Source organism: Martes martes, assembly GCF_963455335.1.
Source record: "Martes martes genome assembly, chromosome: 4".
In the NCBI taxonomy this organism is placed as follows: domain Eukaryota; kingdom Metazoa; phylum Chordata; class Mammalia; order Carnivora; family Mustelidae; genus Martes; species Martes martes.
The window spans coordinates 146,018,237-146,037,899 of NC_137891.1; the positions used below are offsets into that span (position 1 = coordinate 146,018,237).

The 19,663-nt window shown below is 44.4% G+C and overlaps 1 protein-coding gene across 4 annotated transcripts in view; it reads left to right on the forward strand.

The window, feature by feature from the left end:
• DAB1 (DAB adaptor protein 1) overlaps window positions 1-19,663 on the forward strand; it is a gene marked incomplete at both ends in the record, with an annotated part of 261,118 nt that overhangs the window by 135,153 nt on the left and 106,302 nt on the right. For all 4 annotated transcript variants that reach the window (XM_080802318.1, XM_080802320.1, XM_080802319.1 and 1 more), the window contains one exon: window positions 4,841-4,939. In XM_080802318.1, coding sequence (XP_080658444.1) covers window positions 4,841-4,939 — 99 coding nt within the window. The remainder of the gene's footprint in view (window positions 1-4,840; window positions 4,940-19,663) is intronic.

The window sequence follows — 19,663 nt, forward strand, 5'->3', positions numbered from 1 at the left end:
GCCTTTGGCTCAGGTCATGATCCCTGGGTCCTGGGATCGAGCCCCGCATCGGGTTCTCTGCTCGGCAGGGAGCCTGCTTCCCTTCCTCTCTCTCTTTCTGCCTGCCTTTCTGCCTACTTGTGATCTCTGTCTGTCAAATTAAAAAAAAAAAAAAAAAAAAAAAAAAAAAAGAAAGGGTAGGTAAGGTTAAGTAAGGGATCTAGGGATGGTGACGCTCTCAGGAACCTGCAACAGTAGAAAGCAGCCACCACCCTGGGAGAAAATATATTTACTGATACCTACAGAGAGCAGGAGTGAGGAGGAAGCCCACTCCCTCACCAAGCAAAAATATAGGCACTGCCAGAGCTGTAGGACAAGGAAGGAGAGGATGTGTTTAGAATACACTGAGCTCTCTCCCCAACCACCCTCTGATCTCCCGCCCATCTTGCACTGGTGGAACCCAAATGGAATCCAGAGGTCAGGAAGCCCAGCAGGGAATGAAGTCTACAGGGGCCAGGCTCTGGGCACAAAGCAGAGGAGAGGAGAATATTTAAATTCTTTTTTTTTTTTTCTTTTAACTGGGAAAAGTGAAATTTGTGGTTAGTTTTTTTCCAAGTCTTCTATAGCTAATAATTGGGATGGTTGGAATTAGAGACCAGTTTTTTGTTGTTGTTGTTTTTTAATCATAGAATGTTCTGGAATAGCACTGTAGGTTTTCAGCCATCTATGCCCGAATTCTGTTGTGTTTTCCTACCTGCTTTTCAGGATCCACTGAGATCACAGCCATCCCACTATGTGCATGCACTGTGCGGGGTAGGGTTTCTCAGAGCCCTCTCCTGTGCTTCCCCTTATCTCATCCTCAGGGGACCCGTAGCTGGACAGGGCAGCCTGTTAATCCTGCCTGACGCATCTGACCCTTTGTGTGTCACTTCCTTCATGGGGATGTTTGTGTCCACCTTTGCACAAGCGTCTGGCACACGGCACTGCTTCATAGTATGAATGTTAGTACCCGTAATAATGATAACTGTTACTCACCCAGCTCTCCCGACATGTGACACACTGTGCTAAGTGCTGTATGCGTGTAACTGTTTTCAATATCTGAACACCCTTATGAGGTAGGAAATGTGATTATTTTCGTTTAAACTTCCCCTTCACTGTGGAGTCTGGGAGTCGATGGTTCCACCTGGCTGTTTGCAGAACATTTTTGACATATCTATAGTATATTGTGTAGTCATTTGTTTCTTTTTTTTTTTCTTTAATCTATGTTTTCCTCAAAAAAAGCTCTTAAGCAAGGTTATAATAGAAGGAAGCCCAACATAGGAATTTGAAAGATCGCCGTTTGACTTTTCTCTCTGTCTTATTAGTTCCTTGAGGTTTCAGGAGGTCACTTCAGCCCCTGGCCTTATGTTTCCTTATATGTAAACTAAAGGAGATGATTTTTTACTCTCTAGGATTAGGGCACGGGCTACATTATATGACAGGGGAGAGAACTTGTAGCACGTAAGAGTAGGTCCCCAAGTAAATGCTTGACTGTATTTTCCAGATTTCCAGCAGTGACTTAGGTGGCTAACATGAGGCACAGAGACCCGAAAGGCACCTACTGTCACATCTTCTGACCACCCCTACCTCCCCCCTACAGTCCGAGCTGTCTCCTGGACCTCTGCTGGTTCTGCATCCCGGCAGTGAATAATCTTGTGGGGAGATGAGACCATGAGGCATGCCGTCTGCTGGAAACTTGCATGGCCTTAGTGCAATTTTTCAGAGCTTGACTCGGGGTCCTGTCTCACAGGAGAAACATGCTTGATAAAATTAGAGTTTTATTTCCCCAAAGACAGCCCTGCACGGATAGTCCTTCCCTCTTTCATTTGTCATGGAAAGCCACCCCCTGCAGCCCCAAGCAGAAATGTTCTTGGAACGCATGTGTGGGCTCTTTCCATCCTGTCCGTCCCCTTTTGTGTACAGCTGCATTCTGCTGTTAGAGGCGGCAGTGATTCAGGGAGCAGAGGACTGTGAGGACTGTTTCCGGGACAGAGACGTTGGAGCCGCTCTCCTTGATTGGAGGTGCCGCCCTCTCCCCACCAAGGACTGTGATGTTCTCTCCTAAGAGGAGTTAAATAAGAAGGAAGGACTCCCCGCTCCTTTGACACAGTCCCTCCAGTTCTTCCATTTACGACGGAGCTACTTCTCGTTCTCTTTCTGTGTTACGTCTGGAGATCTGAAGTTGGAGGTCCAGCCACAGATAGGTAGCCTCATCAGGTGTTTGATTCCAAATCCAGCCGAGAACCCAGCATTCAAGGTGAAGATTCCCAGGGTTCAGAGTCCGGCGGGCCCACTCCCTGAGGCAGGGAGAGTCACTTCCCCTTTCAAGTGCCTGCTTGAGGCTGCGCTCCAGTCTCAATACTGGGCACATAGGATGGTTAAAACAGAGTTCCAGGCACAAATGAGCTTTTGTTCCACTGGGCAAAGGCAGACGGTCACCAGATGAACCAATAAGTATGTCAGATGGCAGTAAGGACCCGTGAGGAAAAGGGAACCAAGGAGGTGCAAAGGGGGCGGGGTTCGGAGACCGTGTCCCCAAAAAGATGGCTTTAGAAATAAGAATTAGGGGCGCCTGGGTGGCTCAGTTGTTAAGCATCTGCCTTTGGCTCAGGTCATGATCCCAGGGTGCTGGGATCGGGCCCTACCTGGGGCTCCCTGCTCACTGGGAAGCCTGCTTCTCCCTCTCCCACTCCCCCTCTTGTGTTCCCTCTCTGGCTGTCTCTCTCTGTCAAATAAATAAATAAAATCTTAAAAAAAAAAAATAAGAATTACGCCCCAGGGCTGCAAAAACCTACTTTGGCCATTCTCCCCATGTTCCTTAGAATCTCCCCTCAGTGAATTCACGGGAAAGCAAGTTGCACATTGAGGACTCTAGAAACCTCCGGTTAAGCAGGACAGTGACAGAGACAGAGGACTTAGCTTTGGAGGGTGAGTCACTCTCTTCAACTATTGAGAGGACAGGCAGTGCCGGAGGGTTCTCTGGTCACTGAGCGGCAGTCCTAAGGGACTGAAAGAGCAACGCTGGGAAGGGTTCCCCAGAGAGGTTTTTGGCTTGCTGGAAAGAAGCCACCACGGGAAGGATTAGGTGCCCCCTGCAGCGGAAGTCTGGAGAGCTGAGTTGTAGGCTTAGCTCTCTGCCAGCCCCCTATGCCGCCTCAGCACGGCCGACCCCTACCTCACAGACATCACTTTCCTCACTTGTCAGCAGGAAATGTGGAAGACTTTCTCTAGCTTTGACATTCTGTGTGTCTGCAAGGGTGTAATTGGCACTCAAGAATGAATGGGTGACTCAGGAGGGAGTGGATTTCCTGCTAGTAGGTCCCCAGAAGGGCACCAAAGCACAGAGTTTTAGGGACAGTCATTCATTTACTAGAAGAAGTTAACTTTTGTGACATCCCTGTAGTGCTGCAGGCACCGTACTGGGTACTTGGTATAAATTTTCATTTAATTCTCTCCCCAAGCAAAGATAGTGTTTACACTTGAGGAAGTGGCAGTGAGAATTAAGTCATTTGCTGAAGATCATGGCAAGCCAGGAGCATAAACCAGGCGTCCGGATTGCACAGAGCATTTCTGGTACCCACATGAGGATAACCAAATAGCCTCAAAGGGGTGCCCTGTCCCTGTGCCTTCTGGTCACCCCTGTTGTGAATACCGCTGCTTCTCTGACACTGGAGTCGTGGAGCATGCTCTTCTGACGCGAGCACAGATGACTTTTATCTCCCGGAAACATGACGTCATGCTGGTTTTCAACTTTTCTACTCCTAGAAGCCCGGAACTATAACTGCTAGTGATTGGACTTGATCTTGCACTCAGGGCTGTCTGGTAGCGATGACGGGGTCAGAAGCCCCAAAACACTTAATGCCGATCTCTTGTCCTCACCCTCTGCGTGACACCCTCATAGGAAGTCCGTGCTTCCCTGTCACTGGCCACCACAAAAGATAGTTTAAAAAGCAAGTGTCTTCGCCCTTAACTTACATCATGTCAACTGTGGGAGATCTCTGGATAGCACATTCATCCTGCAAGAATGACAAGAGTGCCTCTTCCCTCCAGGGACTGTCCTGGGCACCTGGGATAGAGCAGCGAGCGGAGCGACACCCCTGCCATTTGTGATGTTTGCCTTCTAACTGACTTGGATACGTAGCTTTTGTTTATAAAAAGTTTGGAAAAGTGGGGAGACAGGGGCATTGATCAGTGGGATGTGTTTGCTAGGTACCTTCCTACCGAAAAGGATAAAGGAAAACAGAAAACTTGTATGGGTAAAAAACTGCAAACCGTAAGCATGTAACTCTGGTGATCGTATTTTTTCCAGACAAAAGGAGACATGCAGTCTGGCCATGGTTTTTATTTTCTTTCTACTCTCTAAAATCGATTACAGTGAAAACTGTCTCCAGAAGTAAAGATAAAATCACATTTAGGAATATATTCTGTGACTCCTCTTTATTTAATAGGTTGAAACCATATACAGTATGAAGCCCAGCAACATATTATTAATAAGAGGATCATATTGTATGTATCTTAGGGTCTTGGATTCTGAGCCGATATCTAGGCATAAAGGAGACGTTCTGTAAATCTTAGGTAGTCATGTGAATCAGTGTTCAGGTGTCTGTTGATACAGTGTTAGAGATAATGTTAGGGTACCCGTTACCCTAAAATATCAAGAAGAGACCAGCACACCGGGGAGGGAAGCATGGAAGGAGTGAGTGTGAGAGAGAGCAGTGTGCGTGATTGGTGGTATTGGTGGGTGGTATCTAACTGCCACCGGGACTGGGGGGAATCTTCAAATGTACACTCTCAAGTAAAAACCATGTCCTTCTTTCAACAGGGCGTTGTTGCTGGCGCGCGTTCCAAAGGAGAACACAAACAGAAAATCTTTTTAACCATCTCCTTTGGAGGTATCAAAATCTTTGACGAGAAGACGGGGGTAAGTAAAAGAATCACATGGCATTATGAAATTGAATCCATTGACAGATGTGCCCTTAAAAGCCTCTCCTCTCTGGGCAGGAATATCAAACAAGCATAAAAACACATAAAGTGACTGACAAACTTGATCAACTGTGATCGTCCATCAAAGGGAGGCTCTTCCCTGACTTGGCCACAGTATTTCTAACGGTGTGATTGTGATAAAAGTGTCACACAGGCCGGGAACCTAACGGGAGACTGATGAGCTTTGAAGCACAGTGGGTAATGTGACAGCTGAAGTTAAATTTCTTTGTGTGTTGGCAACTTTAATGACATGCATCCTAGAGGGAGACGCATGAATGTCTTTTGACTTGGTCAAAGCCTCCAGAGTCTCCTGAGTTTAGCCTGTGCCACCTTGCAATTGCTGTAATCGCAAAGAATGGAGTTTTCAATCTTGGGAAAATCTGTCACCGCATGACCAGGAAATGTCAGGGCTGATGTGTTTGTTGAACCTGCCAAGGAAGTGGTTTGTGTTTTTATCAACCCCCCAGCAGCAATTAGCTCGCACACTCATCCCCAGGGCTGCCCTGACATTGGTGGTGTCCTGTTCACTGACAATAAGGGAAAAACAGAAAAATGTTCTACGCTCTGTTTGGTCCAGAGAGCAGGAGTCGGATGGACGTGGTTTTTCCCTTTTACTCCTTCCATGTTTTACAGCTTATAAAATACTTTACATATATCACCTCCCTTGCACTTCCCAAGTTAATTTTCAAATGTTGTAGGTGCCAGACTCAACCGGCAAAGTTACTCACCCTTAGTCATTTTGCATTATATTTTCTCCCCTTTATTCTGACTCCTATTGGGATCCCACATGGGTAGGAAGATGATAATTTAACGGTAAAAATGGGTTTTGAAGAGAAGTTAGTTTGGAATAATTAGTAATAGGATAGATATTTGTCTGCCCAGATTCATAGCAGCATTATTCACAGTGACCAAAAGGTAGAAACCATCAGCGGATGAGTGGATACAGAAAATGTGGTGCCTGCCCCCAATGGTATATCAGTCCACAGAAAAAGGAAGAACGTTCTGACCCATGCTACTACATGAAGGAAACTTGAAGACATGCAAGTGAAATAAGCCAGTTATAAAAAGGCAAATTCTGTAGGATTCCACTTCTGTGACATATCTAGAGAAATGAAATTCAGAGAGACAAAAGTGGAATGGTGGTGGTGAGGGCCTGTGGCAGGGGTTGGGGGGGGGTGCATGTGACAAAGAGTGAGTGTTTAGTGAGTATAGAGTTACCATTTGGGAAGAAGAAAATGGCGCTTGTGATGGATTGGGGGAGGATCACTGTACAACACTGTCCATGCACTTTATACCCCTGAACTCAATGCCAAGAAATACTTAGAATGGTAAATTTTTAGTTATGTGAAGTTTACCATTATAAAAAAGCTCATGGTGATAACACCCCTTCATGGGGTACCTACTGTGTACTAACGTGCATATCAGTCATGTTACATACATGATTCAGTTTTGCCCTCACAGTAGTCTTATGGGAAAAATAATAATAACAATTAATTCATCAAGCACATAATATGTTCCAGGCATTATTGTGAACCCTTTGTAAATACCAACTCTGTTAACCCTCACGTCAGCCCTGGGAGGTAGATGGCGGTACCCTTTCCAGTTTATAGCTGGAGATACCGAGGAGAGAAACGTAGTCATAATTTATTGAAAGTAAGTGGTGGTTGGAGACAGGATTAAAATCCAGGTTAGTCTGACTCGTGGGTCTTCTCATTCAACCTTGATGCCTGTTATCTCTCAGGATAAGTGACCTTGCCAAGGTTATCAAGTAAGTAGGAGGCAGAACTGGGATTTGGCCTCCCGTTGGCCCAAATCATTGTCAGGGCAGTTGAGCTCTCTATTGTCGAGAGAGGTGGGCCTACCTGGGGATGCTTTGGGAGAAGGGAGTTTAGAATAAGGGCACGAGCACCGGGAATAAAGGAGCTTGAACACCACAAGAAATAAGAGCCTAATGAAAGCCTCCCTGCTTTAATAAAAGGACCGTTTCTGAAACTGGGGAAGTTTGTCCTTCTCTTGGGGAGACTACGATTTGGAGACCTGTGTTCGGTCTTGAACCTCAAACTTGAGAAAGGACAAATCAAAGAGTGTCCTGATGAGGGGAGGCCCAAGTTTGTCCTTCTCTTGGGGAGACTACGATTTGGAGACCTGTGTTCGGTCTTGAACCTCAAACTTGAGAAAGGCAAATCAAAGAGTGTCCTGATGAGGGGAGGCCAAGACCACTGGAGGACTAGAAACTATGTTGAACCCAGACTTCTCAGCACAGGTGTAGCCTCCTGAGCTGCACACAGGAGGCAGAGAGGTGTGGGCTTGTAGAAACTGGTAGGATGTCATTGGTTCCCTTAACATCTTAACTGGAGGGAGACCAGTAATGTGGATTGAGCCTAACCAAGAGATTTATATGCCCAAATACTATGTCATCGTCTCTCTGGTCTACCTGCCACCATGACAGCTGATATAACCGAAGGAGTAGGAGTGAGGTGGCATATCAGATCCTTTATCTTGTCCAGGGGCCATGTTTTTGGGCACTGCTGTTCCATTATGTAACCCACCGTCAGATAAGCTGTGCCCAGGGGATCATTAAAATCCCCATCACCGAATTATAACTCATGAGGGGAGGTAGTTTGTATTAACTGAGATCTAAATCCTCAGCCTGGCCCCAAAGAAAGATACCACCAAACTCTCTCATGCTATTTTTGATTCTTCAGGTGGACAGAAAAGAGAACAACAGTAAAATCATTATTTTAGCTCAAAGCATTTGACTTTGGGGAGGGGGGAGAGTCTGATCCCTGGTGGAGAATCCGGGAGAAGGCAGAGTTAGAGGTTTTCTGTTTGGCTTACTTCACTCTAGTTCTGTTTGATTCACATTAGGCCCTGGTAGCATCTGGCTTCTGCAACCTGAGCTTGTTAATATGTCTCGACACAAATCTAGAGAAAGCTAGTAGAGGGGTTGAATATGTAAAAGCCTGAAGCAGAGACAGCAGAGGGCAGGACACCCCCTATTAATAGCGTTCATCTCTCCCAAGAGTTGTGTGGTAGCAGAAGGAGCTGACTTGTTCTGTGTGACCCAACAGATAGTACCAAGATCGGGTGATACAAGTTTCTTTGAAGCAGTATGGGTTTATGAGGAGGAGGAATTTTCTACCAGTTAGATGGACCACCTTCTGTGCTAGTGAGTTCCCCATCACTTAGGAGTGTCCAAGCAGCAACCACATGATGGAAAAATTCTGGAAGGAAGTCAAGTAGAGGATGAAGTATTGAACAAAGTCACATCGAAGTTGTATCCTGACTTAAAAATCTGTTTCTTCCTTAAAGTCATCCCTGTTGATGTGATTTATCTTCAAACAGATGGGGGTTTTTCAGCCTCCATTGGAGTTTATGAGCAGCAACAGTTTACTAAACCTTTGTTGTCGCCCAGCAGGGGACCAGCTGAATTGTGCAGGATAAGAGTTTAAGTGAAGTATTTTGTCCAACATATCAAGGAAATGGAAAGCTGGGTTTTTGTCATTTGGAATGACAAATTTTAGTTGTTTATCATATCTCAAGTATTCTCAAGCTTGACTGTGGTTTTTTTTTTTTTTTCAAACCAAAAAAAGAAACATTTGCAGAACGTGACAATAGCTAGAATTTTAAAATCCAAAAGCTGTCAAAAATGTTTTGATCCCAATTAAAGAGACCCTTTGCAGCAATTTACACCTTGTCTGGAATTTCAAAGGGTTCTTGATCCCAATCCTTACATGAGTAAATTCTGTTTTATTATTAGCATATTGCAGGGGATAAATCAATACTGAAAAGCTGTTCATATTTTCAGATAGCTGGATATTGATAATGTGTCAGAGGGATCAGTGAGAATGCAGAAAATGTCATATATAAACTCATTGTTACTGGTAATAGTAGGAGCTGTAGCAAATCAGGAGTGGATGTAATTTCATATCAATGTCATTAGGTCCTCAAATCAGACAGGAGTGAAGTCATCTTCCTTGTGCAGATAAAGAAACTGAGATTTTGGGAGCATCTCCCTCTAACTTGGCTGTAGACTCAGAACAAACCTTCAATTTCAAATCTTCTGTCTTTCCGGGGAAACTCATTGACTTCTCTCTTGATGTACAGTTTTATTGCATAGAATTGCTATAGTTTTTTGCCTTTAAAAAAATCATAAATATTGCAGGGCCCTAAAAATAAGTCTGTTTCTCAAGACAGAGGGCGGGAGTCTGCATCTTTTCAAGATGATGTGATATCTCGTTGCCATAATCACATGTAAATACTGCTTGTGCATTTGGTTTCGCCAGCCCTGATTTGGTACTGCTGTATGTACCCTCTGAAGTACGTTACAATTCTGGGAAGTAGGTGCTATTGTTACCATCATTTCACAGCTGAGAAAACTGAAATCCAAATTAAGTCCCACAGTAAATTAAGTAGCCAGAGCTGAGAGTCAACCCCAGGCAGTCTGGTCCAGAAGCCTTGCTGCTAGTCAGATAGCACTCATATAACTTACCTGCTTTATAGTCTGTTTGGATGCTCTAATAAAAATACCATAGAGGATTCAGCTTATAAATAACAAACATTTCTTTCGAACAGTTCTGGAGCTGGGGGGTCAGATATCATGGGCCCAGCAAATTCGTTTGTCTGGGGAGGGAGAGGGAGAGCCCACTTCCTTATAGTAGGTGCCTTCCTGCTGCTTGTCCTCACAGGGTGGAAGGGGTCAGGATGCTTTCTAGAGCCTCTATTATCCCGACACTAATCCCATTCAAAAAGGGCTCCACTCTTGTGACCTAATTACCTCCCCAAGGCCCCACCTCCTAATACCATCCCCTTGAGGGCTAGAATTTCAACATGTGAATTTGGAGGGGGGGGGAGACATAAACATTCAGACCTTAGGAATGCCAAATTTTATAAATGATGTGCTTTTATATATACTAGAGCAGACTCAGTATTCTCTGTTTTATTGTCACCATTACTCATTTTCATGCTGATGACCTTTCCTGAGGGAAGGTACAAGGAGTGGAGTTAGCACTGGAACTGTCTTGTGGATGGAATGTTGGCCGTGTAACCGGTATGTGGTTGGGCAAGAGCAGATCGGATGCCCCTTCTGTGCCACATGATGCCCCGTTTCCCTGGGGACTCAAAGAGGAATGAGCCGTGGTCCTTGCCCCTGAGCTGTTCACAGTCTGGTATCACCAGACTCACAAAGCGAACTGACAGTTGCAAAGATCCAGGTGTGAATGGAGTTGTCAGGACTCAGGGATTAAGACCAAGCTTTGCCTAGTATATTCAGGAATTTTCCACAGAAAAGGGCACACTGACATGGCAGTGGAGGAGTGAGCTAGAGAGAAACAGATAAGCAAGTCAGGGAAGAAAAAACACTATTTCCAAATGCACAGAGGTTTTAAAGAGAAAGATCTGTGTGTTCATTCTTCTCTGCAGAAAGTATTTCTTGAGCACTTCTGTAAACATGCAGATGAGCAAGGCCGTATCTTTTTGTTTGTCACTGTTTTCTATCTAGTTAGCACAATGACTTCCACATAGTAGGTGCTCAGTAACACTGCACAAAAAATAAATTGACTTAGTGATTAAGAATCAGCAAATGTACACAGAATTACTAGGGCATAGCAGGGAGGAGGTGCAGAGCGGCCCAGGATTGAACGTTATCTCTCATCATAGAGGACTAATGATGTTTTAAATGCAATGGTTGCTCGTAAATTTCAGGGCTAATTTAATAATGTACTCTTCAGTGAAAACCAGATGTCCCTTTTCTTGTATCCCATGAAAGACAGGACTGTGCTTCCTTCAGTTTGAACTGGATATTTTGAGTGGGGCTTGAGGAGAGCAGTTCAGGGAGAGGAAGGAAAGTGGGCCTAGGGAGGGGAGACAGGGAAGAAGATAAAGGGGCCGTAGAGCAGAGTGCTGGGACCTGGGAGTCTCTGGGGCATCCCCATCAGGCTGGGAACCACTGAAACATGACACACAGTTCTCCCAAGACTACTTATGAACTAGCCTGTAAGCAGGACAGTGTGGTTTCCACTGTGTTCTTGTGTGTCCTGTCTCATTGGCCACCAGCAGTTCTGGAGAGTTTTACTGTTGTCTTTTACAAATGAGTCTACTAAAGGTACAGGGGGCATGAGTGGCTTGCCCAAAGCTATTATGTGTAACATGTGTAAGAATGGAATTCAAGTTCACATTTTATAGCGCCTGAGCTTGATTCTCTACTTCATTGGTTCTTTCCTTGTACTGGGTGTTTTGGAACTTTATATCGGCAATATGTGGTTACAGCTTTTGGGGGAAAGGGTCCTAATGCACCTGTTCATTTATTCGGGACCAAGGATGCTAGACATGCTATGGAGTATAGAGTGTTTCCTGTGCTATACAACTTTCACATGTCTCACTAGACATTCATGTAGATTAACAAACCTCTTTATAATGAACTGAATCTAAAACCTAACTCTGCATACAAGCAAAGTATATCCATAATACTGAATTTTCAAGAAATGCAACTGAACTATAAGAGGGAAGTACTTGGTTTTGTCAGATGCCTATTAAGAGCTGTTCACCATTTTGGAAATCCATACCATGTGATACTCTTCAGATTTGAGTTACCGATGTGGTGCTGGTTTGCCAGTTTCATGGTACCTGTCATGTTCGGTGTAACTTGACTCATTTGACCCTTCCTTAAAAATATCAGATGATGCAGGAAAGAGCATTCGCGGTATTGAACTGAATACTTCTTAAACCCAAATTTATTCATTATAAGAAAATGGAAACGTGTAACAGTGTCCTTATGTTCTTCTGTTGTAGTTGTAACTAAGCGTTTATATGTAGACATTCACATTATTTTTTTGTTCGAAATCACCTGTTATTTCTTTATGTTATAATTAGGACATTTTGATGTGCTTGAACTTTATGTTTGTGGGTAGATTATATGATCATTTGTAGGCAATAAGGGAAGACTTACAAAATATTTGCTATAAAAAGAAGGTGTTTGATTAGAAAAGATTAAGAATACCTGTTTAGATCAGGCCACAATTTTTATTAGTTCATTCATTCATTCATTCATTCACTCATTCATTCATTCTACAAGTGCTTTTTAAGTGAAATGGGCATTCTAGTTGGTGGATAGGGATGAATCAGCCTGAAACCATTCCTTTGTTGAACTTCTGGTATTGGAGGTAAGACATATATAAATAACTAAAAACTCAAGGCAAGAATAATTAATATAGTAAGAGAAAGGTGAAAATTATAAGAGTTTAAAAAATTATTTCTTCTATCTGAAAAAATATGGAATGATTTAGGAAGAAAGAGCTAAACCTTGAAAAATGGATAAGATGTGAAGTTGGGGGTATTGGAAGACCAGTGTCCAGGCAAAGGGAATTATTGGAAGTGTTTACTAAGCCTGTATAGTGGGAAAGTCATGAAGGAGGGCAGGCATGAGAAAAAGTGAGATGTCTATTATTCTGAATCTGAGGATAGGTAATAGCTATCGATGTGAGAGAAAACAGAGAAGATAGGCAGGGGCCAGATCATAAAGCCCAGAATGTCAGACGGAAGGTTTTGGTTGAACCATGCCCATTATAGCTCAGATACTATTCAATGTACAGAGAAGTAGTTACAATGACTATAAGGCCACCCTTATATTAGTTCTTAAGATGCCTTTGTGCAAATCAGGAGCAGGTCCTTTTCTTTAAGAGTCATTGCCTTTTGTTGGAGAATTCTTGTGATACATTTTTGATGACTATTGTGTGTCTCATTCCCATGAAAGCTGTGCAGTGTATACCCTGCCCAACTGTATGTGGCAGACGTCTGGGTATCATCAATGGATGAGCAGAAGGCTGGAGCTACGACATCTTGTCATTTGCTGTACAAACTACACACTGCCCAGCTTTTATGATTTTTCTCAAGGCAGCCCCTCCACCCTGAATGTCCTTTGCCCTGTTTTACACAGTAAATACTTCATTTTTCACGGTCTTGTAATGTCCACAGTAATACCAACAGTTAAATTTATTAAGACCTTTCTCGGGCAAAGTGCTTCCTTCGACCAAGTGCTTTACGCATTTCTTCCTGCCTACAGGATTCATGTCGAGTCTTTCAGAATCCACAGCCCACATTCCTCGCCAGTCTGATACAGGCACCAGAGAGTGGATGGAGTGGAAGGAACATGGACTCAAGATCCAGACTATCATGTATTTACTCTTGATCAGTTGCATAATTGTACAATAATTTTTCTTAAAGACCTTGTGCCTCCTTTACTCATCTTTAAGATGGGAATAATAAAAGTACCTATGTCTTAGGGATGGGGCAAGATTAAATGAGGATTTAATCCCTTAAGACTTAGAATAGTGCCTGGTATGTACAAAGCTCTAGATGGCAAATGATTTTATATCATTACCTATATTGTCCCTCTTTGGTACAGACCTTCTTATGTCCTCTTAGCAGAATGAAGAAATCCTTTTGTAATGTTCCTGCAGCATCCTCTGCTCTCCTTCATCATAGCAGACCGACACTCTCCACGAGGTGCCTTGACTCACCCGTTGCTGTATCTGCAGGGTCTCTCATAGGCCCTGGCATGTGGCAGAAATGCTAGTTGGACACTGAAGGAAGGAGGGAAGGCAATCAGGGAGCAGTAGAACAAAAGAGAAGGAAGAAAGGTACAAGGAAATACTGAATAAGTCAATTTATAATGAAATGCTGATCATCTGGGCCAGATCTTAGAGCCAAAAATGCTCATTTTGCCATGCAGGCATTGTTCCGGGAAAGAACGATGTACGTGGTTCAGAGTTAACCCAGCTCTGGGATGTCCTGGGTGGAAGGTGCCTTGTGCAGTGACTAACCTACTCATTTGCAAATGAAGAAACCTAGAACCTAAAAAGAAGTGATGGCTGACTCCTCTCCCCCTCCTCCACCCCCTGCAAATCACAAGTGAGGGGCCCAGGATTGAACACCCCTCAGGGCTCCCCCAAGTCACTCTCTGATGCTCACAAAACAGGAAATGGGCAGCTTCTTCTTCCATCCCTGGGCCTCCTTATTTTGCCTTTCTCTCCTACAGTCTGTTCCTTCTCTGCTGTCTCCACTCTCTCTCCTTGCCTCCCAGGCTCCCTGGCGCCTGACAGCAGCCCCAGATCCATTTTAATATCAAAGAGGCTGAACATCTAAGGGGGAAAAATTGGGTCTCTGTATGTTTAGTGTCTTGTTGGATGATACTGGATTTTAATTTATCACAATAAAGAATCAATTTATATAGCTCAAAACCAACATATTTTTAGAAATTGGTACTATGAGGAAGCTGCCTTGGGAAGATCATTTTGACAGGGTGTAATTCATGATTGTGGGGGAGGGTGGCGGGAAGGATGTCCTATTACTCTGGAAAGTGAAACCGTAAATGTTTTCAACCAGATCTGGTAAATCAGAAATGTAATATCTTTCCCTTAATGAATCATTTTTATCAATTTTGGTCTTTCAGGAGGTAAAGAGGTAATGTTTTCTTTGCTAGCTGCTTTGACATGCTAGGTCTCATTTCTTTCAATCCCCTAAGGACTCAACCAAGGAAGTATTATTACTCCCATTAAACAGATGAGAAAACTGAGACCCCGAGAGGTGAGGGGACTTGCCCAAGGCCAAATATCCAACCAGTTACCCAGCTGGGAACTGCCGCCCACCATGGCACAGTGGCCAGGCCCATGTTCTTTCTGGTTCCCGGTGGTGGCATCTCTCCCCTTCAAGGGTCAAGTGGCCAGTCTTTGCTCTCCAGCAGGGAAGTCAACCTGTATTTAGGGATGTCATCACGCAGACCGGCCCTGTCACGGAACATTTATCAGCTACACTTTGGACTTCTGAAGGGGTTCGTGAGCCAATGGTCTCAAAGCCGCAGAGCCTAAATAAGCCGGGTGACCTTGGGCATGGTTCATCTGCTCGCTCCCTGGGACTCCATTTCCTCAACTGATGGTCATTCCCCAGATTTTTTTATTATAGGTCCAGAAAGCAAACATGGTGGGCCAGCATGGGCTCTGACAACGATTTCATTTTGCCATTGGACCATGAGGGCCACCTCACACAACATGCAAACAAAGGCATTTGGCTGAGTTCCCATAAAACTTTTTTTGTCAAAATATGTATCTAGTTCGTGAGCCGGACTTCACTGGCTCCGTCCTGGATGAACATTAAGGAGTCTCCTCACTTTCTCATTCTGTGCTCTGATGAGCGCAGTGGGAGAGCAGCTGAGCCCAAGCTGAAGATCTCAGGTTCTTCCTCTCTTGGCCCTCTGTTCCCTGCCCATTCACGGCTGACTTTTGGGATGGATGCAGAAGTGGGTTTTGGTTTGTTTTTGATAAACTTTGAAGCTAAATATTCAGCTCTGAGGAATTGTATTACTTATTTCTACCCTTTGTTGAAGAAGAATTGCCAGACACTGTGCAAAGTGCTTCCCATAGACTTTTCTCATTGAATTCTCGCATCTGTTAGTTATAGAGTATTATCCTCACTTCCCAGAGGAGGTGATTAGGATTCAGGGATCTTGGGTCACTTCACCAGGACTACTCTGAAATTTTCATCCATTTCTTCATTCAACCAATATTCATTGAGTACCTACTGTGTGCCCGGGAGTAGTCTCAGGGATGTGCATACTCGGGTGAATGGAAGGCAGGTCCCTGCCTTGTAGAGTTTACCTTCTAATGTGGGAAGACAGAGAGAAAACAATAGACACACATAAATCCTATACTCTGTTAGAGAGTCGTCCGTGCTATGGAAAAGGAAAAAGTAAAACAAGGTCAGGGCATTTCTCCACTGTACTTTCTTTGTCCTTGCAAAGGGGCCTGTGACATATGTGCATTCTAAATCACAAATATTAACATGCTCTGGGAGCTTCCCGTAGTTTTAAGGGTCAGCTAAGTAATGGAGAAAGACACTTCTAGAAATTCTCATGCAAATACCAGAGGCCGTTAGACTTGATAAATCAGAGCTGTCTGTTTGGGTGTCTCCGCTTTTATTTAGAAGGTGGATGGCTTTCCGTGGGGTCTGCTGTTGGTAGTTTTTCTCTCTCACGCGTTGCTTTTAAATTTTAATTTAAAACACATTTCCGTGACTCTGCCATGGTTATTTAATGGTTACTTCTGTCTTTATGAAGATGCTCCTTACCACAGCCATTTGTATCGAAATGATGATAGTGAAAGTAGGCACAGAGCTGATATGATGGTTCTTCACGCTTCTCTGGAGCCCTTCTCAGCGGCAGCCTGAGAGTCAGGTACAGTCAAGGAATGTGTGTCCTCGAAAGTCAGAGAGATTGGGTAAAGGTGAGAGCGCAGTCTGACCTCCCCATCTCGGTGGGGAGACAGATGTGCTGTGGAGAACGTGTGGGCTAGACGACCAGTGGCACAGAAGGGGCTTGGGCTCTGCTGGGAGGGCCTGGATTTGAACCCTCACTCAAAGAAGAACAGGTTGCATTGTAACCACGGAAACAAGAGCAACAACAATGGAGACCCAAAGAAGGCTAACGCTGTTGTTCCTGATGTTGTTGTACGTGCTTCAGACACATCTCATTCCATACTTTCGTGAAGCAGTGACTCTGTTCGTAGCTCAGTGTTCTCCTTCGAAGTCAGCCGTCGTGAGCTGGCCAGTCTTGATAGCCAGCCCATAAGAGAGGTGTTACCTCTTGTTTGTGGGGCGCCTGGGTGGCTCAGTGGGTTAAAGCCTCTGCCTTTGGCTCAGGTCATGATCCAGGGGTCCTGGGATCGAGCCTCGCATTGGGCTCTCTGCTCAGCAAGGAGCCTGCTTCCACCTCTTGTTTGTGAAAAATGACACAGAGGTTCAGAAAGGTGCCGTGAGTTGCCGCACTGTCTCAGATAGTAAAAGGCGCCCTGCACGACATGTTATGTCGTACCACCCCGGGCTGTTGGCCAAACTAAGGAAACTGGTGTGTGAGTGTGAATGGTCTCCCATGGATGGCTAGCTGGCATCTTGAGCAAAATGCTTCAATGTTCCGTGATACCCTGGTTTATTTCTCATCATTTGTGCTGTAGTTACTGAGTGAGTGTGTGTGTGTGTGTGTGTGTGTGTGTGTGTGTGTGGCATTAATGAGGTGCATTATTATACATTACTATATCTTATAGTCACTATTTTCCTGCACCTTTCCCCACTTTTCCATGGAGCAGGAGCAATCGTGCTAAGCTGGGAAGGCATTTGCAATCCCTGATTACTTGCAGATGTGGGAAGTAGGAAGAATGAGAATTTTAAACAAAACAAAAACACTAGACTGAGTCATTTGAAGGCAGGGTCCATGATTTGGCCACTCTTGTATCTCTGGCCTCAAGGCACAGGTAAGCTCCCAGCAGATGTTTACAGAATTGCACTAGATTCCCCGTTAAGTCAGACAGCCTGTGATTCACCTGCTTGTCTAGCTGTGTCTCTCTAAAACCACTGGCCGTAGTGGGTCGTCTCTAAATTCTGCCGGCAGTTTTCTAGCTGAGAGAGAAAAGGGGAGCTCTGTCTATTCTGGTGTTGGGCTTCATTGATAGAACACATTTTGCTCAGGCCATGTCTGTCCTTCCTAGGGCTCCTCGAATTCTAGGTGAATAGTAGGTTACATAAAATGTGCTAAAATTTGCATGTAGGGCATTAAATCTCACCTTCTGGTATTATTATAAATGACCTTAATGCCAAGATGCCTTGTTTCCCCCCATTTTTCTTTCTTTCCCCTGACCTAATATACCTTTATCTTGCTCATCCCTGTTCTCCAGTGCTCATATGCATGTAAATAAGTCACTTTATGTCTATTGCCATGTTCATTTCCAAGGACATTATCAAGCACCCATTGTAGAAGATATAAAGTATAACCTGCTGTAAAAGAAGTAAAACACACCTGAGGGGAGGGGAGGATCTAACTGCGGAAATGGAAAGGAACAAACATTTATTGAGCACCTACTGTGTCTCTACCCTCTACTAATATTATAATCCAGGTTCCTGGAGGACAGCAGCTCTTACCTTCTTCTACCCGTCCTATGCCCTGCCAGAGCAGGGAGTCCTCCCCAAGAGAGGGAGTCCCTTCAAGGACCCGTAGGGTCTGCACCTCTGAATTTTGATGCCAGGCACCCTGGGTCCTGGAGCATGTGCAAGCGTGTTTTGCTCCAAAGGATGAGAGAGAGAAGGTTAGCCTAGCCAAGGTGGGAGGTGATGGAGTGCTGCGAGGGAGTCTATGTACTGAGCGAATTACACACACCGTCTCATCCAGTCCTCACATTAACGCTGTGTTACTAGCCCCACTCTGCTGGCTGGAGCCATGAACACCGGGGCTGGGGAAGGACAGAGGTTCCTTAGGCACCAAGGACAGAGACCAATGACTTCCCAGGTCTGACTCGGGCCTGGGGCCTCAAGGTCTGTCTGACGACCCCCCATCAGACCCAGCACATGGCCCTTTCTGCCGTCAGAAGCTTCCGCACTGTAGTTCCAGCTTTGCATTCTCTTGGGAATTCCACTGGCGCTCATCGTCCTCCAGCTGCCTCTGTCCCATAGCTCAGGGATCTGCCTGCCAGAACGGATCTGACTTCTTAAACTTTGAATTTAGAATTAAACTTAAATTTAGAAAACCAGGAGATGGCAGATGTGTAAGAAATTACCAGGGAAGCATGGCCTCCATATTTAAGAACACAATGCCTGCACCTCCAGAGACAGAGGTCTGAATTTTTCATGATGTCTAAGGGATACAGATGTTATTTTGAAATTATGTATTTAAAAACTTGGAAGATAAAGATGGCACTGGCATCACCTAAACACCGGACAGTCACTGCCACACCGGGCAAGGGGAGATACTGCCTCCTGTCTGTGAACGGGTTCGAGGAAAGTGTCTGAGACCCAGGTGCACAGTCTGGTAGGTTTCAGCCACGTGTATGGAGGCGTAAAGTCACGCCGTGCTAGTGGACGGAGCCCGATCCTCCTTTGTACTTAATGCGTCTTCTACTTATAAAAACAGTGTATATTTATTGTAGAACATCTACGATATATAGAAAAGCTGCAGAGAAAAGAATGGAAATTATCTGAAGTACCACCACTTAGAAACAAACCCAGGCAATATTTTAGTGCCTATCCCGCCAGGGCTCTTTACGCAAATACGACTTTTTGTCAAAACCAAAATTTTCCTGCTTTGTAACCTCCTTTTCTGCTTCTATGCATCTTCTCTTTCATTAAATATTTCTCTAACATTCTCAGTCACTCTAAGGCATTCTAGCATCTGTGTGCAACATAGTTTAATAAGCACTGTTTTGTTAGTGTCTGCATCTTTGGGCTTGTCTTTGTATATACATCTGTGATGATTTCCTCTAGTCACATATCAGAACCACTGGCTCAACATGTATGTATATTATTAAGGCTTTGATTTTTTTTTTTTTTTTTGGTCAAATTTTCTAGAAATTTGTACTACCAGATATACAAATACTGACCATTTCACTACATGTTTTGAGCATGTTATGATTTATTTTTTTTAAGTTTTTAAAATTTATTTGTGAGAGAGAAAAAGAGAGCATGAGCAGGTAACAGGGGGCAGAAAGAGAGGGAGAAGCAGACTACCCGCTAAGCAGGGAGCCTGATGCGGGACTCGATCCCAGCATCCTGGGATCATGACCTGAGCAGAAGACAGACGTTTAACTGACTGAGCCACCCAGGTGCCCCTCATTTATTTTAAAATAGAAAT